Raw genomic sequence first — 24,702 nt, 5'->3', positions numbered from 1 at the left:
TAGAAATCAGAGACTGAAACATACTGTTGACCTTCACAGCACAAACACGTGTTCGTGCTCAGAGCTATTCTCTTTTCAAGCCTGAATGCCGGAAGGCTGATAGTGATTTTTCCACTCGAGAAGGTGGTTTGTGCCCGTCTGTTTGTCGGCCCACCACTTTAGTCCACACTAAAATATCTCAACTATTGAACGGATTGTCATGAAATTTGTGGCACACATTCATGTCCCCTTCAGGATGAATTGTAATAACTTTGGTAATCTCCTAATTTTTCATTTAGTGCCACCATCAGGTCAAAAATGTAAGTTGTTTATGACAAAGTGGGCATTCTGACTGAAAAGCAGCCTGCATTAAAACAACACAAGGGGCTGCGTTGGTGGGGGTTGTTGCTTCATGCACAGGTGAGATATGAAATACTACTATACTACCCTTTGAGTAACACATAAGTGAATTTGAAGGCTTATCAGACGCCAGTTGCTAATCTTTTGTCTCAATGAGTGTGAGCTAAACATTAGAAATACAGCGTTCATTGTAAAAACAAATCTACCTGGAATGTGTGCGTGCATGTATTTGATTGGCCACTACAAAGCCTTGCAGGTTAACGGTGTGTTGCAGTCACTTGGTTGGGCCAGGTTCCAATTTATGCTGGAGCTCCTGCGTTGGCTCCGTTTAAATGAATGAGGGGACTGCGATTTTCTTTTGCAGATACTTGCGAAACTCGCATTCCAACTCACTCTTCCTGACCTGTACGTTGTAATTAGTGCATATTAACAAATGTTAGCATGCTAGCGCAGTAAACTATAATAGTTACACCTTAACACCCATTCCGACTTTAGCATTTAGCTCAAATCACGTGCGCTGTGCCTCACAGAGTTTTTACCTTGACTGTTTTCCTACTAATGGACATTTTTATTGTTGTAGATAATTAAAATAAGCTAGTAGACAACTTTAACATTTATTATCTTTAAAAATGACAGATTGATAATAATGATTTGAACATTTAGCATACAGAAAATATCTGATAATTGTAAGTTATAATTTAAAATCAACCTTAATCAGTCAACTTTAAATGCATGATCTCTTTGACCTCTAGGAAGTCAAATTAATTAAGTCTTCATCAATATATTATTTCATTATCATACAATTCATTGCTGTCAGTTTGACAACGTTTGATTAAAGGTACTTAATGAAATGAACAGACACTGAAATATGACATAGAGCTACAATCAACATTTCCAAGATATGTATGGACATTGAACATTCGTGATATGTGCGACTGAACATGTTTGTCCGTCTGCAGTTCAAAAGACACAGGAAGCCCCCTGAGATTTTGAGAGTGAAATTATAAGAGTAGAAAAAAAAATCCTGTACTACAAGTTTCAGGAGCTTTATGTGCACTAGCTCGTCCTGCTCTCTGAGAGCTGAATGTCTGAGGGTCTGCAGGTGAGCCCGACTCCTCCACCCAGACAGCAGCTCCGTCTCTGGGGGAGAAGGAGTGAAATGAAAGTCTTTTCTCTTGAACCCAGTCTATATGGGCTCATCGGACTCCTCGCTCTCCCTGTCCTCCTGCAGGGAGGATAGTGTGAGGGCAGGGCTGGTGGGTGACACAGGTGAGGCAGGAGGTGAAGGTGAGGTAGGGGAGGAGGTAGAAGGGGATGCTGGCTCTTGTGAATCCCCGTCGGCTCCTCTTGTGTGGACAGAGCTGCTGGGGGAGGAGGGAGCAGTGTCACACCCGGGAGCTCCCCTGGAAGACGATGCCTTTCCTCTGGAATCCTCGTTGGACTCCTTCCTCCCCAGCTCCCCCTCCCTCCTGCTCCCCTCCCCCCACAGGTCTTTGTCCCGAGTGGGGGAGGAAGGGGTGGATGAGGGAGGCTGGTGCTTCTTGGTTTTCCTGCTGGCGTCTCTGAAGCTGGCCAGAGGGGGACGAAGCCTCACCCCACTGCGAGTTGAGCCCTCTATAGCTTTCTGTAACTGTTAGAGAGAAAGAGGTTGAAACACATATAGCAGAGAAACATGTGTTAAAGTGATCGCTAAAGCGAACATCCGGGGAGATGAGTTGAAGGCGGTTTATGAAATAACCGCATGAATCAGAGCGTAAAGCATGATGCACCATGTGACAGAACAACTGCCCACAACATGAGATCATCACAGCTCGCTGTCATGCCGCATTACAGGATCAAACCAAGAGAGGCGACAAAAACATGCACATAAAGAAAAAATGAAGGAAAGAAATATGACTTTACCTCTTTCAGTGCCACGACACCCACCAGCTTGCCGATACTGGTGACATAGGCGTGACTGAGACCCAGCAGAGAGAACAGAGTGTGGGTCTGAGTAACGAGGGAGAGGAGGACATGATCCAGTCAATGTTAAATGTTTTGCAGTGTGACAGTGTTCTGTCACAATTTGCCCCGCAAGTTATAAAGGAAATAGATACAGAAATATAGCATGAAACAAAGCATAAAATTCAAGATTCAAAGCTTTATGGTCGTATGGACATAAACAAAAACAAAAAAACTCCAGCAATTTAGTATCCCACCTCCATAAGTTGGGTGATTCACTGGAGACAGAATTTTAGAAATGCTCAAACTCGATGCAGCAGAGGCTGAGACATCCTGACTTTTACTGTCTATGGAACAAGCTCCAGAATCCCTGGATCCTACATTTGCCATGATGCTAATCTTTCATAAAGACTAGATGCACCAATATCAATATTGGATATCGATCCGACAATGACTCAAATAGCTAGATTGGGTATAGGATACCATTATTTTAATAAATAACAATTCAGTACTTTTATATCTATGTATTTATTTGTTATATTTTGTTTTACAAAGTTAGGAATGCAATGTTTAATGTAAGCCTGATGGTGCCATAGAAGAATGATCCTGGTCTTTTCTGAGGCTTACAGCTTATTAATTAAAGACTGGTATTACTCGGTATCGGCTGATACACAAAGCCCAGATATCTGTATCGGGACTGAAAAAGTCGGATTGGTGCATCCCTAATCAAGACCCTCCCTGCCCATGTTTTTAAAACCACATTTAGTTATCTCTAAGCTCAATCTGAGAAAACTCTGAAAGCTCCCTTTAGAGCCACAGAAGACATTATACAACTGTTTCCACAGGTTGAAATAGACAATGACAAATTTGGTGGAGTTCCCCTTTAAACAGTTGAGCAAAAGAAAGTCGGAACAGAGTTGTACAAACAGAACAAAGAAGAAATTAAACATGTTTAAGAATAAAAACAAACATGTATAAAAGTGAAAATGAACTTGTGTTCTAAAGGAATAGTTTGTCCTTTTGGGAGATACTTTTATTTGTAATCTTGCAGAGAGATTGATGAGAGGATTGAGACACTCTCATGCCTGTATACTTACGATGAAACTACAGCCAGGAGAAAGTTAGCTTAGCATAAAGACTTGAAATAGGAAACTTCTAGGTTGACTCCGTCCAAAGGTAAATCCACCTATCAGCTGGGGGCTGCGTTGTTGGGTTGTTGTGTTGTGAAACAATGAAATATAATCCAGGAGATCCAGTTGCCCAAACATGGCATATCTTTTTACTCACAGACAAGATTTTACAACTCATGTTTATTTAAACTGATGTATAAGTACATTTTTGAGTATTTCCCAAAATGTCAAACTATTTATTTAAAATATGCTGCTTTAAAATATGAAATGGTAATTGTCTGTGATATGTAATTGCATTATCAGTGTCATGACTTTGACATGTACAAACATGTCACCCAGGTGTTGCTGTGGTCACCTTGTGGAGAGAAGTCCTTTCCACCAGTTGAAACGGGGAGGGGTCTATACGTATCTGCTCCATATCGATTGGTTTATCCAGCTCTTCCTCTACCCAGGCTTTGATCTGCATCAGCCAATCACAAGAGAGATGGACTAAGAGTATACAGAGTTTCTAATTATTGATTTGGATGGTTTGGGTTTCTCATTGTTGGCTGTGTGCATGGTGAATCATTAAGGTACAGTACCTCCTCTGGGGACATGGTGTCCGTCAGCGGAGGGGGCGTGGTCTCCTGAGCAAAGAGGGGGGGAAAGAAAGAGCGAGGGACAGATTGATGGGCAGTCAGTTTGAAAAACTACACAGATGATGATAAAAATGACCCCTGGTAGTTTCATGGCATCACCCACTGCACAACATGTCAACTCCTTTATGTATGCATCACGTCATGCCCCTCCCATCACATCAGGTTGGCTCCAGGAGCCATGTTGGACTAATAACTCCGTCTGAGCCGTCGCTGTCAACTCGACAGCAGATCAGTGATGCGCCGCTCCTTTGAGCTTCAAGGGTCAAAAATAATGAGTATGTGAGGTTGATTTTACCTGAGTTTCAATCTGGCCTGACAAAGATGTGGAGGAGAAGAGTCTCTGAAGAGCCCTGCTGACAGATGGCAGCTTGCGCTTGTCTGAGGATACGGTATGGCAACACAAGTCAGACAAGAGAGGAAGCAACATTTGATGGGCGGACTGGTTTTCATGTGCAGTGGAACTGCCATGTTACCTGAACCTGTGTGGTTGGTGGAGGGCTCCTGGGCTCTGGCGGATGGGATGGGCCCGTTACATTCTTCCTGGACTGGAGCAGTCTGCAGACACAACATGGTTGGTAAATACATTTTTTACCAAATACACTTCTTGTAAATTAATTTATGGTTGTTGTTTTTTTCCACCTTGTCTGCGCTCTCCTCTCCCCCGTCCTCGTCTACAAAGGTGAAGGACTCCCAGCTGACTTTAGAGCCCTGGCCTGGGGAGCTCTGACCTCTTTCAAAGACTCGCCTCTCTGGTGAGAGCCACCAGTCGAAGACGGCTTGAAGCTCCGTCCTCTCGATGGAGCCCAGAAGAATCATGGATTCTGCAGAGAGAAGTGTTTCAGGAGAAGTTCAACATTTTGGGAAATACACTTATTTGCTTATCAGATACTATTCTGATGTCTGTAAACTCAATAAGAAGCTGCAGCCGGCAGGGTTTAGCTGTGGTATCGATAAATAAGTAAATTTCCCCAAATATCAAACTTTTTCTTTCACACAAAGCATCTACAGCACAAGATAGAAGCTTTAAGGCCCAGTATGATGATGTAAGTCACCCTACCTTTAGAGTCGACCAGGGGGATAGTTTTCAGAGATGTGGTCTCAAGCAGATCGTTCAGTTCCCGATAGGTGGAGTGAGAAGACAGGAACTTAACTTTGCGCACCATGATGTCCTCCACAAAGATGTTATACTTGCTGGGGATGCAGAGATACTACAATAAATACCCTTTGTCCGACAGTAACAGCTGCATGGAAAAAATAAACACCCGAAGAAGGTTTCTCGCAGTTTTAGCTTTACCCGATGTGTCCGAGGGCCAGCTCAGGCAGGTAGGGCAGCTTCTTCACCTGGATGATGGAGTCGTAGAGAGAAGGCTGCAGACCTTGGGCCACCATGTTTGCTAGGATGACAGCCACCATCATCGGTAGGATGTGAGAGATTTGACCGGTCAGCTCAAAGCAGATTACTGCAGTGGAAACCGTGTGTGTGACGGCTCCCGTCATCGCTGCCGCACCTGGTCGAGAGCAAAGGACAGGATTATTTGAGAGAGTCATTCCTCTATTATCGTTCCTCCATCTGATTCCTCTGTAACTGTACCTGAACACATCCACTTTGGCCTTGAATTGTCTTATAATAAGGTAAAATAAGAATTGTAAAGAGAGAGTTTAACAATGTTGGGAGTTCTTGGTAGGCAGAAATCAGCGTAAAGTAGTAGAAATATATATCTATCACATCTATCTGTTTTCCAACCTGCTTATCCTGTGGAGGGTAGGGGGGACTGGAACCTGTCCCAGCACATATTTGGCAAAACGTTTTAATAATGTACTCATAATAGCCTTCATTTAAGGTGAAATCCATTCACTTGTGCAGTGAAACACATAGAGCAGGGTTACAGCAGTGGTTTAGACATTCAATTCAAGAATTTCAATGACTTTAAAGGTTTAATTTCAAAAGTCACATTAAAAATGTTGACAATTTAGAGGCCTCACTTTGACCAAAGATGCAACAAAGTCTAGTGAAAATGGTAAAACAGTTTCTAAACTGCCGCTACATCCACATTTTTTAACTGAAAGAAAGAAATCAAGCACTTTCGAAGTCAGTAGTTCACCAAATGTTCTCAAATCTTAGTCTTCTTAAAGTCTCTTCTATAAGTCCTATGGGATCCTGAGCACAGCACTGAGGTTAGTAGACTGACCAATGACGGCGTAACCTCCCGGCAGGATGCGGTAGACTATCCCATCAAACAGGATTCCATTTGGGAAAAGAGTGGCCATGATCTCCCCCACGAGGCGGCCGAAAGCAGCTCCTTGAGGAGAGAGATAAGACACGCTGGTAAAAACGAATTGAACTGAAACTCAGCAGGAGACACTGGGCTTGCATTACGAAATCCTCTTACCTAATATGAACACTGGCATAAAGGCACCGGAGGGGATGGGCATCGTGGTGGAAAGTGCTGACATCCAGAACTGCAACACAAATACCGGATCAACGACGGCTCAAGACCAGTCCCAGAGGTTTCATATATATATATATATATATATATATATATATATATATATATATATATATATATATATATATATATATATATATATATATATATATATATATATATATATATATATATATATATATATATATATATATATATATATATATATATATATATATATATATATATATATATATTGAATGCAACACAAGTACACAGCAAGAGGGAGAGATACCTTCATGACGAGGAAGAGGAGGAGGATGACAAAGACGCTGACATGAGGATGAATCCATGCAGAGGAGCGACCCAGGCCGGGCGGAGCAGATCCTGAGATTTTGGTCCAGGTGAAATTATCAAACAGGGAGTTGATACACTCTCTGGGCATCAACTGTCAGACGGGACAGACACACAGAAACAAAACTTTATCGAAACTGAAAAAAGGCAATGTTTAACCTCCACCAAGTCTTAATCAGGCAAAAGGCCGGCATGCCAAACTGATCAACACATTTTAATGATTCATTCAGGGTTCAGGTTTAAGCAGAGATGAGGACTTCTTTCTAACTCCACACCCCCAGTTTATTTTAAAAATGTTCAGTATTGTAGTTTTCAGCCCTAATCAAGTTACTTCACTTGAGGTGATTCATCAGGCTACTTGCAGCTCCCTGTGGAGCCACAAAAATCTTTATACAACTTTGTTCACACAATACTCCCCAAGACCTGTAAACAGACTTTGATGTGTAAAATCGGTGGAGTTCCCCTTTCATCAAATTCCCATCATTACGGCTTTTCTTTCCTTCTAGCAAAACATAAGAAAACCACACAATCTAGACCCCACTGACCATCTTCTTCAACATCATAAATATTAATGAACACACATCAAAAAGAAGTCAGAGAGTGTGAGATTGAGTCAGTCTAACCTCTCCAGCCATAAACTGTCCAAATCCAGGTGGAAAAGTTAAGGTGGCGATGATCAGTGTCACTGCACCTGGATAGATCAATCGACTGGGAACGCACACACACACACACACACACAGAAACAGGAATGTATTCTTAGACAACAACAACATGGCAAAATAAGTGATGCTTGCTACAGAAATAACTCTGTACGAGTCTGTACCAACAGACGTATGGCTCTCCTGGCGCTGCTGCTCGCCTCTTTCTAATGGCGGAGACTAATGTTCCCTGACTGATGAGTCTCGGAGGATAAGTGAATCTCCACATTGACTGAATAACTGGCTGAAAGGTTGTTAAGGCTTTGCTGCTGTCCTGGCCAGTGTTGTGAGACTGATGAGTTCGGAGAGAGCTGAGATTCATTAAGAGGAATTGGATTTGAATGCGCAAATGGTTTGAGTTCATGGGAACATGGCCCTGCGTGTGTGTACATGTGTGTGTGTGTGTGTTGGGATCTCACTGTTTGGTTAGGAAGCGTGTGAGTGCTGTCGGTCTCCTCATGAAGAGGACCACCTGTCTGTTCAGGTAGACGAAGAACGCCCCCAGGAAGCCACACGAGATCCTAACATGACAAAATAAAACGTGTTCATACTGCTCCTCCTGCACAACAACCATGTATGGGCAACAATATGTATTGAGGAGAATACATGACCATATATATTAAAAAAGTGGAGACACACAGTATCATTGCACACACACTTATTTGTATTCACCCTATTATTGCAAATGCAGGCAGCTCCTGCAGGTCAAAGGGGAAATCCATCCGGAAGTTAGTTTTGAAGAGAGCTGTGATTGTGACTGAGAGAAAAGGAAAAGTTCATTTATCAGCACAACACAAAATCAAAGCCAGGACATATAAATATCATGGACTATGGTGTGCAGGAAGAGGAAAAAATACTTTAAGGAATGATATTATATTCATAATGTCGAAACAGAGGATGTTTTGGAGGATTTTAAACCTGCGTAACTTGTGCAGTCTGGGGGCAGCGGAAGTTGTTTGGGAAGATGAATATTAGATGATTGTCTGATTAAGTGAGAGTTGTGAATTTGTTTGAATTTACAGTAAGACAGAAAACAGTCTTCTAAATTGTAAGAAGTTGACATAATAAAGTAATAAAGGCAGAGAATAGGGTGCAGGGATTTAGATGCGAGTATTTAATTCTACATTTCTGGTTTATCTAAAGAAGCAAATATTACTTAGCTGTCATATTCAGCTACTTTAGATAAAATGCCAGCTCAGCAGTCTTTTACAGCAGTGTGTGTGTGTAAAGTGTGTGTGTGTGTGTGTGTGTGTGTGTGTGTGCTCCTTACCAGCATCCTTGTTCCAAACAGAGAGCACCCTGAATATGAAGGCGCTGAATGTGGCGGCAAAATATCCCCGCCAATAATTCCTCACCGCAAAGTAGGTAGACGTGACCTCAATACTGAACAACACCCCTGGTGGTGTTGAGGAGAGAGAGAGGGGGAGAGGGAGAGGGAGAGAGAGAAAGAAAGAGAAGAGAGGACGGACAGAGGGAGAGGAGGGATTAGAAGGGGAGAGGGAAATGAGGATGGATAGTGTGAGAAACGAGAGAAACAGGGAAGGGTAAGACAGAGAGAGAAAGAGAGAGAGAGAGAGAGAGAAAGAGAGAGAGAGACAGAAATTAGTTAAATAAGCAAAATGAGTCCAGAAACACTTGAAGCTGAGGGTGTAATTATACACAATGGGAGAACCACAGGGAGTGAAAACACACTGTAACAGAACCAAACGCACAAACATACACATCAGACACACACATACAAATCAGACACACACATACACAACAGTCACACACACACACACACACACACGTCAGACACACACATACACACACTTAAGCAGGCATAATCAGCATGTAAAGCCATAAAATAAACATCAGAAACTTTTAATGTAAAAAATATTGTAAAACAGCTAAACAGAAAACAAGCATGGTAAATACATAAGGACTAACAATAGCTCAATGAGGTCATTGGTATTTGTTCTATGGTGATTGAGAAGTAGGTCGACAATGCTTTTTGGCTTCAGCACATATATTGCAAGATGTTCGTTGATGTTGACCGATCAATCCTCACATTTAACACGATGGAACTAGAGAATTTGTGGCACTACTGAGTTAAAACATTACTTTAAAAATTGTCTATTGTTGGTTATTGTTCTGTGGTTTAAAACAAACTTTTATTTCTTTTAATTTTCAGGGGAAGTTACATTTGTCTTTTACAGAGCTATGTGGATAAATAGGTTGATGATATGACTTATTTTGGACATAATGGTATCAATGTAAATGTCAGTCAATAAGTGACAAGAAATACCAAATATATGTTTGATGTCATTTAAAAACCGTCATTAGAGAACTGACAAATCTTCAGCCGTAGAATGTTTTGGCTCAGTAATAATCTTGTCTAACAATGAAATATTTAAAAAACGTTTGTCTATGTAATGCGTTTATGTAAATAAATGATTATAAGCCGATATATCATTATGAATTGTATATGTCTCAGGACAAGCAGCTGTACAATATCTTTAACAAAATACTGACGCAAATAATGTACATTTCAAATCAAATCAGGAAAAATCTTAGCAAAGAATAAGTTAACAAGTTGTGATTCTGGCTTGTTTTCGACACCCTGTGCCGCTGACTCATTCCAGCTTGTTCTTAAAAAGTACAGTCTCAGTACAGTATCCAGTACAAGGAGATGTTTGGTGAGGTGGTTTTCGTTGTATGAGGCAGTGTGCAAGTTGTACAGTACCTCCAAGTGGAGTGCCGAAACAGCATCCCACCCCCACGGCACAGCCAACAGTCAGAATATCTGTGTAACCATAAGGGTTCTACTGACACAGAAAACAGAGAGGGGAAAAACAAGAGGGAAATAAAGAGTTGAGAGAGACGATGAGCGATGAAAGGCGTGAGATGGTGATGAAGGGCAATGAGAGCGTAGACAGAAAGACAGGAGAGTGAGTTGGAGATAGAGAGAATAAAAGATCAAGGTGGAGACGACAGGACGGGGAACCACGAGGGGGGGGGGGAATTGACAGAAAGGAAGCAAAATTGAAAAAAGTGAATAAATATTGCTCACTGGAGTGTGATTTTAAAAAAGTGATAAAGATGATGGGGAAAAAAAGCACATCAAGAGAATAAAAAGCAGAGATGCACCACGCCAAGGAGAGAAATCAAGACTTAGAGGAAGCAATTAAGCAATCAGGAAACAAAGCGAGTGGTCACATCAACCTTTGAGACAAATCCCGGCAACTGATTGCACACCAAAAATGAATGGTAGGAGACATTAAATTGCCATTGATTATTTATGATCTTGATTTATGATGTTCTGCGTAACCTTCTAAAATCACAATTTGTGTACAAGAGTATCTTTTATGATCTGTGTTAAATTATTTTGCAAAATATTTATTTATATTTTATTATTTCCCAAAAAGGGCTCGGGATGCAGAAAAGGCCTGATAGCACAAATAAATGTATAATTCAAGGCTCATCGAGGCTGCGAACTCGTCTGCAATAAATATATATTCACAAACATTCAATTCACTTTGAATTCACCTGGATGCCGGATACTGGTCTGAGGCCAGTATTACGGGAATAACTTGACATTTTGGGCATCAATCTTCTCATCTAACTCTCAGGAGGTAAGCAAATAAGTGGATTTCCCAAAATGTTGAACTCTTCCTTTAAGGTAGACATTAGTTTAAGTAGACATCGGCTACATATTGCCAGGTAAATCTTACGAATTGTATTCATCACTTAATAATGCAGGGCACTGGTCTGAGGTCAGATTTAACTTCCACGTTTGTGATCCCGATGTTATTTCAGGAGGACAAAGCGGACCAGAGACCTGTGCCTGAGTAGGAAGGAGGGGGGGGGGGGGGGGGGGGGGGGGGGGGGGGGGGGGGGAACTTGCCTCCCACGGGGGCAGCGAAACAGGTGGCCACTCCCACGGCACTCGCACACACCAACAGGTCCTGGTTATGGGTGCCACTCTGGGGGTTAAGGGTCACAGACGAGCAGGGATGAATGAGAAAGCAGGGGGGATGTGGAGATAGAGAGAGCAAGGGGAAGAGGGAGACAGGGATATGGGACTGTTAATACACATGCCAGACATTACCATCACACTATTAATACAGTGAGACGCAAACACAGACGAGGTGCGAGGGGGCGGGCCAAAACACAGACACAAGAGAAACAGGGAGGGGAGGGGAGGGCGTGAGCTGGGAGAGAGACAGATGGGAGAGGACAACAGTCACAGGGTTCCCACTTTCTCTTCAACATCAAACTCAAGGACCTTTTAATGAACCGCAAGGACAACAAATTGGCGAAAGTGAAGATTGTAGAGGCCTCGTTTATATAAAAAAAAAATCATTTAAAAGTCATTTAAAAAAGTGGAACAGAAGAGCTATGTATAATATTTCGGCTCTGCGATAGTGATGTGCAAGTCATGAATAAATCGTTCGGAACAACTCAACTCTTTTTACTGACTCAGGAGTCAACAAGTCCTCGTCTCCAATAACTCGTCCACTTACAACTCTCCCCTCCTACCTGCTGCTACACTAGTCCTGCTGTGAGAAAAGCAATCACAGTACTCGCTCTCCCTGACCTGAGCTGAGCTGAAGGTCCAACTCCGGCTGCTTCCATCACAGTCATTAAACATTCATGAATTTTAACTTGTCTCTTTTTAGTCGTTTATTACTGATCAATCATGAAATCAGATAGTCCGAGTTATTTTCTTTACCTCAGAGTTGGTTTAACTTGTTTAACGCTCCAGTGTGTGTTGGTCAGCTGGTCTCGTTTGTTACTGCTGGAGTTCGCTGCTCCGCTAACAGTATAGTCACTACGGGCTGTGACTCAAGTGAGAGGTTGAAAACTCTCTTTAGTGAGTGATTCGTACGAACCTGAGTCGGTAAAAAGAGTCGAACCTCCCACCTCTATTCTGTGAGGCTGTTCATTAGCACATTTGTGCTTTGCATGAAAATCCACCCGACAGTTGTAGAGATATCTCAACCGACTAACAGACTTCATCAACCCTCGAGCCTGGTCACTGACTAAAAATCAAAACAAAGGATTTTCTCACATCTTAAAATGAAGATTCTAAGGGCCGGTGGGAACCCTGTAATTACACCACAGACATCAACAAAGCAAGTTATGATGGAAAAACTACATTTCACACCTTCATCAAGTGCACTTGGTCAGCAAGGAGAAGAGGCTTGTGGGTAATGTAGTCTGTTTTGGTCAGGGCCTCAGCTTACCTCATAGACTCCAGAGAAGATGGACATGAATCGACTGAGCACTGCGGCACAGATACTGGCGATGTGGACGAATGGACCCTGAAGGTGACACGCAATGACACAGATGAGTAACACGTAATGTTACATACACAGACACCGACTATTGTCTGTAAAACAAGGAGTCTAAACTGGGACATGTTGTATCAGAACGGATAAATCACTGTATAAGTGCTGGATGTGACAGTTAACCTGCTACTGTAACGGGGAAAATGAATGCGCTCCTTTGCTGAGAAATAATTTGCTTCAATCCCGTGAGAGGAGGGAGGGAGGAAAAACATGACAGAAGATGATTTATTACACTCCAAGCTTGGAGAAAGATGCAGAAAGAGAAACAGAGATGGAGGGGGATGATGATAGTGATGCTGGATCAATGAAAGATGATAGATACAGAGAAAAACAGATATAAAAAGGGGGGGGGGGGGGTTACCTCTTTGCCCACCGGCATCCCACTGCCTAAGCCAGCAGTCAGCCCGACGACTTTAGCTACAAAGGCTTTGAGGGTCAGATACTCCTTCAGCACTACACCTCTCAGGATGGTTTTCAGCTCAGGAATGCCAGAACCTGTAAAAAACAACAGAGAAAGATGGAGAAGTAGAATACAAAATGGTGGGAGCAGTAAAGAAAGAAAGAGCGCCACTCTCCTACAACAGGAAAACAGACAACAGGAGGTGAAGAGAGAAAATAAACAGGTGCTGGAGGAGGATAAGAGAGGCTGACAGGTGTGATGGAGAGCTTACCGATGGCCTGTGGGGAAACCAGGTGACAAAAGAGCGAGGCGAACATGACAAGGATCATGGGATAGGTAACCCAGGCGAGGTACTGGAGTGGCACATTGCCCTTTAGCTCCCCATGCATCCACTTATAAGCTGAAAGACAGAAACACAACAGAGACAGAAAGAGAAAACACAGGAGTACAAATGGAATAATTACAGACAAGGCGTTGTGTTATCAAACTGCAGATTTGACAGGAATCATCTTTATGGCTTTGGCCTATGTACCTTGCAGGCTCTTGGCGCTGGTGTAGTCCATACTCCAGCTGACCAGAGCCATAGTCAGTCCCAGAAGAACCAGAAATATCCAGTCCTCCCCCATCTTGGTCACTATGTACCGCCGCACACGAGCAAAACAATCTGGGACAGAGAGATCAAATGAATGATTCACCACGGATCCATTGATAACAATTAGTTCTCGTAACACTGGGAATCATTCTGGGTGATTATGGCTACAGTGATGATGCGATAGCAACTTTTAGGCTGAAAAATAAAGGGATACATTTTAAGCGTTCAGTATTTTTCTAGAAGAAATGTAATCCTACAGGACAGAGAAAGTTTTAAATCAGCATTTAGAACTTCATGTTGGGGAATGAAATGTACAGAATATAATATAATTGGACATTTAAATGATGAATACAATATGGAAATCCAAATAACACATTTTAGAGAATTTGTTTGTTTAAGTATGGGTGGGGTATATTAAGGGACTCATGAGCTCAGTATGTCTAAACTCCTGACTAAGTCCAACTGCCTCATGATCCGTGTGGCGGCCTAATTAAACTGTAAAAGTGCATCAGATTTTATGAGCTCAATTAAAATCAAAATGTGCAAAGTAACCAGTAACTGAAGCCGTGAGATAAACGCTGCTCTCTCTAGAATATGGTCTAATAAAAGATTAAAGTTGTGGAGGACCAGTACCTCAAAATATTAATAAATAATATTTAGCTGATTTCAGTCTGTTTCCTGGTTACCACATGAGGTGTCATAGCCATGGAAACTATCGCCAGAGTTTACCTTTTTCCCAAAAAACTTTTCTAAAGCGTGTGATTTTGAACAGAATAACTAGTCACCTTGGCATTTTGAGTAGGGACGAGGCTTCTTGGTGGAAGAGGCGTGGCTGTGATACGACTCCAGGGACACTGGGTGATGCTGATGCTGATGCCGCCGGCCGTGCCCTGTTCGGCCGGTGGTGTTGTCCCCCGCCTGTCTCCTGCATTGTCTCTCTGTCAGCAGACGGGCAGCCTCACGGCGGGCAAAGCTTCCCTGCTGCTCCCTGTACTCCCCGTACAGCTGAAACCGGGGGGGGGGGGGGGGACACACTGACAATCACTATATGACACAAAAAGCACCAATAAAAGATTTGCAGAGAAGGAAAACAAAATGCAAAATATAAGAGAGGAGGGGGAGAAGGGAAAAAAGAAGAGTGAGGAGAAGGAGAAATACCTCTGAAAATTGAGACTTGGGAGAAGGATAGAACTAGATCCAGTGTGAAGAGTCTTGAGATAACGAGAAAGAGATAGGGAATGTGCGGCGTGTGTGTAAGGGATACACATCAACCTGAATACCCTGGCAGACAGAAATAGACAAAACGGGCATAGAGATCGGAAAAACCCCTCCCTGAGAGGAGCCAGGGGAAGAGCCCCCGGAAGAGAGGACATTCCACATCTACCCCTACACTTTACACCTACAACCCCCCCACCCGCACGCACGCACGCACACACAGTCAGAAAACACAACACTTTGTAATCCAGTGTGATCAGTTTACAGAAGCTGTAAAATACTGCAGATCCAGGTGTAGTTACGATGTGCAACTGAAACCTAGAGATGACATGCATCCCACCACACAGCCAAGCAAGAAGCTAAATCATAAGGGGGGCTGGCTGCCACACATTACTGTCTCATGTTCACACAGGAAAGGAGAGCTGACACATCCAAGCAGGAGGCCCAGGACCAGAGGACCAAAACGAAAGCTTAGCTAGCTGCCCATAATTGCATCCAGCAATAATAAAATAAAGGTGCAGCAAAAATCTCATCCGACTTGAAAATATTCACATAATAACCAGTGTGACACGGACAAGTTACTGCAATCTTTCTTTTGTTGAGATTTTCTGCACCAAAGCTGCTTTACACAAGCAGTCCACTATAACACACGAGGCACTACAACCACGCGGCAGATTTAGTAGTTTATAATTAATACACCACTGAGCAGGTGTCCACTGTTAAAGGCTCTTGAAAATATTTGATGTTCCTAAATTGTCAAAGTTATTTAGACCTCACTAAATACTACAAACCACAAACTGTTATTCAGAACAACAAGGCACTGCTTACAGCTCCTGGCCTGAGCTAACAGACGAGGGAAAGTTTAGATCACAGCAGTAAAGCATTTAAAGTCAGTTAAGGATCATTTGTTGCTGTAGAAAACTCATTACTTTCCCTAATGTTTTTAACGCTAGCACTTTGTTATTCCTTAGAAATTAAATGAATCATTTGCAAAAAAAGTTACAAAAATCTGTTTACCGTGCAGGCACAGAGAGGGTTATATGCAAACAATACTGTACAATAATTTATCAAAGTTTCAATCTCTTATTAGGATTGCTGGATCCATTTAAATCTGCTTAATACTAATAATTAGAATTTGAGCCATGACTCAGAAGAGTCAATTAAACATAGCAAGTTGTGGAGTGTCGTGCTGTGTTTTAAGCAAATTAAATGAAATGCGCGACAAATTATGATCAAGACAGACTGCACCTTCCAACTGCGAGTTCAAATTGACTAAACATTATTTATCCAGGAATGAAGTTAAATGTTGTCGTTCCACGCAATTTGGATAGAATCCTCGTTGAGTAAACTTTACAGAAATATAACAGTACATTTAATATACTGTCAATACTTTAGTGATTGATATTCTTATAATATACATATATTCCGCTCTAATGTGAGCGGTGCAAACAACCCATTAACCCTACAACCCTACAAAGAGAAGTCAGTTAACACGTGTAAACAGATCCACTAAAGGAGCGTGTGATTAAAGAGAAATGACAGAAGATCACTGGGCTGCGTCATTAACTCAGTAAGAGAATAACAAAAATCACCGTCCACCATCTGAGCAGATGAAGCCTTTGGTCTTCAGGTCTTTTACCTGTAACTCATCAGTTGTCTTTAGCATGATGTGGTAGCAGCTCTGCTCCTGTTCTGTCTGCTGTGCTACACTGCAGACTACCTCAGCACCACCAGTCTACACATTAACACCAAAGCACTAATCCATCAACATCATCAAACAGGCGCTGGCACCAGGCACCTTCAAAACCAGGGACAGGAACAACAGGAACCCGTGCACTGCTCCGATTTGTCGACTACCACAAGGTTATAGTCAAATTATAGCTAATCTCATTTCAACAAACTATATTCTCTCTAACTGCTGAGGAGCAGCATCTCATGTGTTGCTGTAGATGTACACTTTGCTCTTTGCTTGCTTCACAGTTTTCAATCAAATTGTCAGTACTTGTATATATCTGGTGAGAGTATAGCATTGTTTAGTGGCATTTAGTTTGAATTGTCTTTATTTGATTTTATAATAAATATTTCTTTGTAAGTCAATGCACATTAACTAGCCAACAACTGTAGAATACAAATTATGAATTACAAAAAATATTCACAAAATGCTTACCATTACTATCATTAGTCATGTTTGTAGTGCATTAAGTAAGTATATGTCTATGTATATCTATATATAGATATACATACTGTAAATGTGTAATGATTTGCTTAATATTAACAGCCAGCTATTGTAATAAGCCATTACTCATTTATGTCATATTATCAAGAAACTATGCCAAAGATTTACGAACTCCATTTTCTAAAATGTGAGGATTTATTTTTTTTCTTTTGAACCGCTGATTCGACGAAACAAGCCAAACTAAGCTGCAGCCCTGATGTGCTGCTACTGAATTGTCAAAATGGAAATAAATCTGAAAGCGGGAGACAAAAACAGACAAACGGCCGACAGCGTGAGAGAGACATTGAAAGCTGTGATTCATTCCCGTCAGGTGACGTTTCTGCCTCCATCGCTCAACCTCGTGTTTACATTTATGTCACCGTGTAACCTTGTGCATCCAGCGACATCAGGAACCAATATTTCCCACCACCTTCAGCATATCTTTGAACATCGTTGCTGCCGCTGTTTGCCTCTTCGTTGTGGAATGACCTTCCCACTCAAGAGCCCAACAGAGGATACACCACACTCTCCCTCCTCCTCTTCCTCCTCTAGTCACACTAATCTACTCTCAGCGCGATCCCCCCCCCCCCCGTGGCTCTTCTTATTTTCCTGCACTTTCTTTGTCTCTATGGACACGTGAAAGTATTCAGGCGTTACTGTACAGCTCTGACACCCCTCATCATTCTCTACTGTAGCAGCTCAAGCTTTAATGTTGTTCTTACTGCGAGTCTCTCGGGATGAAGAACATGGAGAAATGTAAACCGTTCCTAACGGAGGCTTTGTTAGGAACACAAAGGCTGCGTTAGATTATGCTCGTGGCGCTGTCGAGAGCTTTGAATTCATTCGTGGGTCTGCCCTTCATGAGCTGGTTTTAACAAGGTGATGCTACTGTAAAACACAAGTAACAGAGAGAGGCTTGCAGAGAGGGAGGGATGGGGGAGGGGGGGGAAGAGAGCTTCAGTTAGTGAGAGCTGCTAATAGATGCCAAGGTTGAAGGACAGTGTGACATTGAGAGTTAATTAAAAAAAAAAAAGAATAGCACATTCCTGCGTCCCTCATGAGAGAGTCGGTACTGCATATTCATATATATCACTGTGTGTGTTGGTGCAGGTTCTTAAGCATGTTAAGTTTGTATTTGTGTGTTTATCAGTGAGCTAAATTAATGTTTGTGACTGTGGTTTTGTGTGAGTGTGTGTGTGTGTGTGGTGAGGCCTTACAACAATATAACCCTGTTCCATAACACAAGGTTAATGATAAAATCTGACCTGCTCACTGACAGATAGATCAGGAGATTACATACACACATACACACACACACACACACACACACACACACTCTACAATCGCATGTGTCCATATGCATACACTAATTAACCAGCACAATAACATTTCCATGGCTCATCCAAACCCTGTTCAAGCTGTCATGTTCTAATTGCAGCGTGTTGGCAAGGCCAAACCAGAAAAACAAACCAAACTGCAAAATGTGTTATGTATGAGCCCACAGTTCATATTTACACCAAGTAATCCAGGAAAAAACAACAACTGTGGAGGTCCTTTTGCCCCTGTAAAGCTAATTTACATGTAATAAGTAATGACACAACAGGAAACGTAAAATTGAAAGTCAATAAAACAAATAAGAGACACTACAAAAGTGTCTTTCTTCTGCCTCTTATCTAATTCATTAATGCATCCGTCCTTGCAAAATACTTTACAACTTTAGGTAAAACATTCAGGATAATAAACCTTACCAGAAATTGATCAAGATTCAGAACCGTTTCAAAAGTATTGATCCGCTCCCTCATCTTTTCAGCCGTTCCTCCTGCAGGTTGCTGCTCACCTTCTTGTGCGTCCTTAATATACTGTAACACCCTCTCTGCATATCTTTGTCTTACATCTGACATTTCCCGTCTTTGCCAGAGTGACGGACACAGACTGTACCTGCTACCTGCCTCAGTACAGTATGGAGGCCAGTGACTGACAGGTATGGGCAACACACACACACACACACACACACACACACACACACACACACACACACACACACACACACACACACACACACACACACACACACACACACACACACACACACACACACACACACACACACACACACACACACACACACACACACACACACACACACACACACACACACACACACACACACACACACACACACACACAGTGGAGAAAGCAGTAGAGGTTAACTTAATACAAACACTTGACAATACATTTTCAGCAGCTTTTAATTTCGAGAGGTATATTCTCAGTCAGGCAGATTCCTTCAGCCGGATCATGAATGATACCAGGCAGGAAGGACACGAGCTTACGGTATGAAAATAATACCTGCTGACTGAGTGGAGCCCTTAGCATTATTAACATCGTGTGGGATAGGGCGGATACTGCTGCACTGTACTATCAGTACCGTTAACATAGATGGCATGCTTTACTAAAGGGGACAAACGTGTTGTTGGCAGTGATTGCTCAAACTTGGTTATTAAAGAGGTAAGATACTTTACAGTTGAACGATACATTTCACTATGAAAGACAACAATATATTTTAATCATTAAACTTACTTGAAACGATGCATCAAAAGACAATTTATAGGCCGTGAACTAAGAAAAATATGGTCCAAAATACATACAAATGCAGCTTATAAAACATTTCTATACCAAAACAGAGACCAATATCGACTTACTTTGGATAAGCCGGTATCAGCTGGTAATATCGGCTCTATTTTTAACCTTTATTAAGTCAACTTCTCTCACTGTGGGACCTAAAATGGGTCACCGACTGTTCTGTTGTGACCCAGCAGTTCTCAAATGGTTTCTGGGTCTTTGGGAACCAGACTGCTGCCGGCTTTCTGTCTCACCAGGAAGCTGTTTGCAGAGTTCACAGAGTTTAGTAGACTGTAGTGTTTTTATTTAACTTTGCGTGTAAAGGAATTGATCATTTTAACACCTGCAACTACCACTGGCCCGGAACGTGGAGTGCTGCTGTCAGCTTGAATAATCACAGTGTTGTTTCTATTTAAACGCGTTAAAGGAGCAAACATGTCTGACTTTGCCTGCAACAAACTGTCATCTGTACAGGATGTTTTCTACCTGATGCATGATGGGATACACTGCTCATACTTATCAATGACCTGAGCAGGTAGAAGACGGATGGATGGAAGCGGCTTTCAGTTTCTTTGCAGCTGGTAAGTGGAACAGACCGGAGAAATGTTCCAAACCAGACTTAAATGAATCCTAAAAACTTTTCTCCTCCTTATAGCCGTCCTATAACATTAAGGGCCGCTCTGTTCCATTTGAGTGTCCCAGTAAGCAAAGCCTGTGAGCCAACATGCACAACACCAGAGCCCTGGAGCCTGCAGACCAAAGTGGAATGCAGCCATCATCATGTTATTAATTACACATGTGCTCTCCCTGCTATGACAAGACAAGATGTCTGCTGTAAAAAAGGTGCATTGATATGCTTTCAGGGAATGAAACCTTGGTTTGTATTCAGTATATTGTTTTGTTTGTTTCTCCAATTGCACAAATCTGTAAAGGTACAAATCTCACATTAGAAATCTGAATTTTTCTTTCCTGCGACGCCACAGACAGATTTTCTTGTACTGTCTTCTCCGCCTCACCTACGACTGAACTCTCGTGTGCAGCCTTTCACCTTTTCTCCCCCCCTGAAACTTTCCCTCTCACCACCCCGTGTCCCCATCCATCCAACCCCCACCCCCGAGGTGAAACCTTACTCGTGGATAAATTTAGCAGCAGTGTGACCCAATGTTCACCGACACACCTCTCCCTCTCTCACGCTGTTTGTCTCTCCCAGGAGGCCCGACGTTCAGCCGGATGAAGCGCTTTAACCTTTACACAACAACGACGACACCTTATTGACACTCTTTCACAACGTTAACGTGCCGATTCATCTTCCAACTACTGATGTGACTCTACAAATAGTTTAATTATTACATTAGAGCCACCGCTGTAATTGAAAAGACACATCAAGTGACCGGGATATCATATGAAATTGAATGGCTTAATCGTCTACATCCCAGTCATTCCAGTCTGCGAGACATTTGGCAGGTGAACTTTATCCCGTTTAGTAGCCTGTAACATTTGAGACTTATGAGATCTATTTCACTGCTGTTGACATTCCCACAGATTGAGACGCATCGCCTCACGTAACCTCAGTTTTAGACGCATCCTTTATTAATTTATCTGCAATTGTAACACACAAGCAGAATATCAAAGCAAGCACACACGCAGTATGATGACACACACACACACACACACAGCTATCTGTTCTCACCCCCCCCCCCCGATGGAGTGTGTCTGTCAGTGTGGCACAAGTCAACAGAGAGCGCTTCCTCTTTGTTAAGGTCAAGGGTGGACAACAGCTGTGTGACTTGCAAGTAATTAACACAACTTTACAGCAATACATTTGTGCTTTTCAGGTCAAAATACGTCTTGGTTAAAGCTGCTGGGATAACATCTTGTTTCGCTTTTTTTTACGAGTTCGTAATTTCCCAGATTTTTTAAGAAGTTTCCTGGAAAGGACGATGCAATTAGATATTACGGGAGAACATGTTAAATTCTCACACACCGTCGACACCAAGATTGTTACAAATGAGTCAAAGTTAGCAGCTAAAGCTGTTGCACGTCTGCACCAGGTGTGAGGTTAGATAACACAACATTTTTTATAACTAAAGGGAAATTAGGAGGCAGCGTTAAATTGGTACACTTCAAATTTCATGATTACAATTACCGGTGTAACCGTCTCTTAGTCAGTGCACAGCAGGTCAGGCAGAAAAAAACAATTCAGCACAGATAGAGAATGAAGATTTTGGCTAAATGTGATTACAAAACGGCGACTAGTCCGCCTATCCAGTCTCTTTGTGGGTTTATAGCCTGACGTTAGCTTTTTAATTCTGCTGATTGCATTCAAGCTTTAAAAAAATATTTTTAAGGGTCATAAAATTGTGTTTCCCACAGAGTTTAATTTCTGCAATGCTCTAAAATCCAAATGTAACCATTTGTTGAGGGAACCAGTGAGGTGCTAAACACGTCATCCCTGCAGCAGATTTCCTATTTTCTCTATAAATAGTAAGAATTTGAATGTCTCTCTCCTGGAGACGATCTAGAAAAGTATAAGGAAATAAGCATTAAGTGTTTTTTCTCATCCCAACTTTGTCTTTCTTTTCATTTAAGTATTTATACAACCACATGTAATTGTGCAACCCTCTGTAATGTATGGCATTAAAAGCAAAAACCTTAAAGGACTTCCAGTGTCAAGCAGGTCCTTTTGAACGGAAACTGTTATTTAAATGCAACAGTTATGCAACTTACAAATATTCAACATAACCCGGTTTTAAACTCCACACATATACTGAAAACACAGACATCTACTGTAGCCTCGCAGCACCAGCAGGCATCTGTGAAGATCTGAAAATATACTCAGCCATATCCTGCTGCTTATCAATAAATAAATCATATTAAGATGATCTATTAACAGCTCTACACATGAACTCCTCCAATCCTTCAAGGCTCTAACTTCCACACACACACACACACACACGACATCACAGCTTTCACACCTGAGAGATGCGACTCCTCAGTGCGACATTAAGCCTGTAGATAGATTAATTAATTGACATTTCTTATTTATATCCGACTTAATGGCCCCTGAGGGGCTTCACAAGAGAATGAGATGTTTGCTTTGGGCAATCGTCCATCGTCTCATAGGAGGAGGACAAGAGGAGCAACACTTTGTCCGGCTGCTCCAACACATAAAAACACACTCAATGGCAGACATGATGCTCCTGGGAGGAATGACCATGATTTAAGGAGATGAACCGGAGGATATGGTGACATGACTTCATCTGAACACGTACATCTAACCTGTCTGCTCAGGTTTCCTGTATAGAAGTATTTATACCCACCAGCACATGAAAACAGCAATGACTTTCTGAGGCTGCAGCTTGAGGAGGCATACAGATAGAAGACAGACGCAGTCACAGAAGAAAATATATAATCTGGGCAATGCAAAAAAAAGAATATTAAAATCCGTTCCGTTTATCGCCTTCACTCAGTGTTTCGTAGCGTGGGAGGTAAAAACCAGCAGAGACTGTGAATGTGGTTGAGGGCTGTACAAAGAAAGTTGACATTAATTTGCATAAATCTTGTTCAAGAAGTAAAGAAAACGTAGGAAGAGGAAACTAGTTGAGAAGTATTGATTCAAGAGAAGTCTATGCAACGTGGAACAGAAGTAGGAAAGACGAAACAGAGCACTGCTGGTGGACGAGAAAGGATTCAGAATGCAGACGGGAGAAAAAAAAAAAAAGGACTATTGAAAAGGTAGGCGTGAAATAATCAGAAAGTGAGTGAGGGACAGGAAAGGATGGCTGGAAAAGATGAAGTGACAGGTGGGTAGATGGAGAGATGACGGAGAAGCAGGTGGAGGGGGATGAAACAAGGGGAAAGAAAAAGACATTTCAAAAGACATAAGACAGGCAGGCAGGTAAAAGAAGATTTAGTAAAGACCTACCAGGGTCTGCTGGTATCTCAGAGCCTTTCCTTGCGACGCATCTGCAGCCATTGACACGCTGTCACTGATCCAAAAATAACCTCGCTGGACACCCCAGCATTTCCAATGGAGTGGGCAACACCATACAAACACACTTTCTCGCTCTTATATACACTGTATATATGTACACACTTTACACCAGTTCAAACAAACATCTTCTAAAAGTTCCTCACTCTCCTATAAACTCATACTTGTTACATAGCAAAGCAAAAGTCGGGGGGGAAAAGAAAAGGTAGATGAAGTCCTCCCCGAACGCGTTTCTTCTTCTCACCAGATGATCCAGAGGCTGCAAGCCATCCAGCTCCACTGCAGACCTGACCGACGCTCGGACAGAAATCAGAGCAAAGCCATCTGATGAGGCAGTGGAGGACGCAGCGCTTTCCTTTATTAGAACTGCAGACACCTAATAAACACACACACAACTTGTTGCCCTTAGCAGCAACCTCTCTGCCAGCCGGCCATTAGGTGTGAGTGAGTGTGTGTGAGTGTGTGTGTTTGGATGGACTGTTCTTGTTTGGACAGGGGTGGTGGGGGTTGGAAGGGCACCCCCCCATAGGGCTGCCCCTACAACGTGAGCAGGAAAGTGCACACGACACCTCTATGACAGCTCACACTTAATCAGCCAATGATGCAAGACAATCCCCCTCCTGAGGGAAAAAATTAAATAAGAATCACCCCGAATGTACCCTCTCACTGTAAAATACCCCCCCCCCCCCCCCCCCCACACACACACACACACAAAAAAAAAAAATGCTCGAAGGACCCACTGCGGAGCTCGGTAACGTGATCTCCATATTGCTTAACCTCTCCAGCAGGTTCAGATATCTAGAGGCGC

General features: G+C 42.3%; 1 protein-coding gene across 1 annotated transcript; it reads right to left on the bottom strand.

The window, feature by feature from the left end:
• Nucleotides 1-945: 945 nt before the first annotated feature.
• On the bottom strand, nucleotides 946-24,014 carry LOC142969232 (chloride channel protein 1-like). Its single transcript, XM_076109004.1, has 23 exons — nucleotides 23,829-24,014; nucleotides 14,637-14,856; nucleotides 13,792-13,923; nucleotides 13,531-13,659; nucleotides 13,221-13,354; nucleotides 12,755-12,832; nucleotides 10,252-10,330; nucleotides 8,797-8,922; nucleotides 8,199-8,283; nucleotides 7,946-8,047; nucleotides 7,452-7,536; nucleotides 6,770-6,922; nucleotides 6,439-6,508; nucleotides 6,238-6,348; nucleotides 5,343-5,556; nucleotides 5,106-5,239; nucleotides 4,688-4,869; nucleotides 4,522-4,603; nucleotides 4,344-4,426; nucleotides 3,992-4,036; nucleotides 3,766-3,870; nucleotides 2,242-2,328; nucleotides 946-1,969 (listed from the first exon to the last, which is right to left on the bottom strand). The coding sequence occupies exons 1-23, from the start codon at nucleotides 23,877-23,879 to the stop codon at nucleotides 1,526-1,528; spliced, it is 2,931 nt and encodes a 976-aa protein (XP_075965119.1). The 5' UTR covers nucleotides 23,880-24,014; the 3' UTR covers nucleotides 946-1,525.
• Between the last annotated feature and the right edge of the window lie 688 nt (nucleotides 24,015-24,702).

Source organism: Anarhichas minor, unplaced genomic scaffold, assembly GCF_050575085.1.
Source record: "Anarhichas minor isolate MPS153535 unplaced genomic scaffold, ASM5057508v1 ptg000041l, whole genome shotgun sequence".
Lineage (NCBI taxonomy): Eukaryota > Metazoa > Chordata > Actinopteri > Perciformes > Anarhichadidae > Anarhichas > Anarhichas minor.
This window is presented reverse-complemented; position numbering and strand designations above follow the sequence as displayed.

Coding starts and splice junctions, on each gene's coding strand:
- LOC142969232 (XM_076109004.1), bottom strand. CDS start 23,879: ATGGCTGCAGATGCGTCGCAAGGAAAGGCTCTGAGATACCAGCAGACC. Junction 4,037..4,343: donor CAGGCCAGATTGAAACTCAG/GTAAAATCAACC, acceptor CTCTTTGCTCAG/GAGACCACGCCCCCTCCGCT. Junction 1,970..2,241: donor GTGTCGTGGCACTGAAAGAG/GTAAAGTCATAT, acceptor TCTCTCTAACAG/TTACAGAAAGCTATAGAGGG.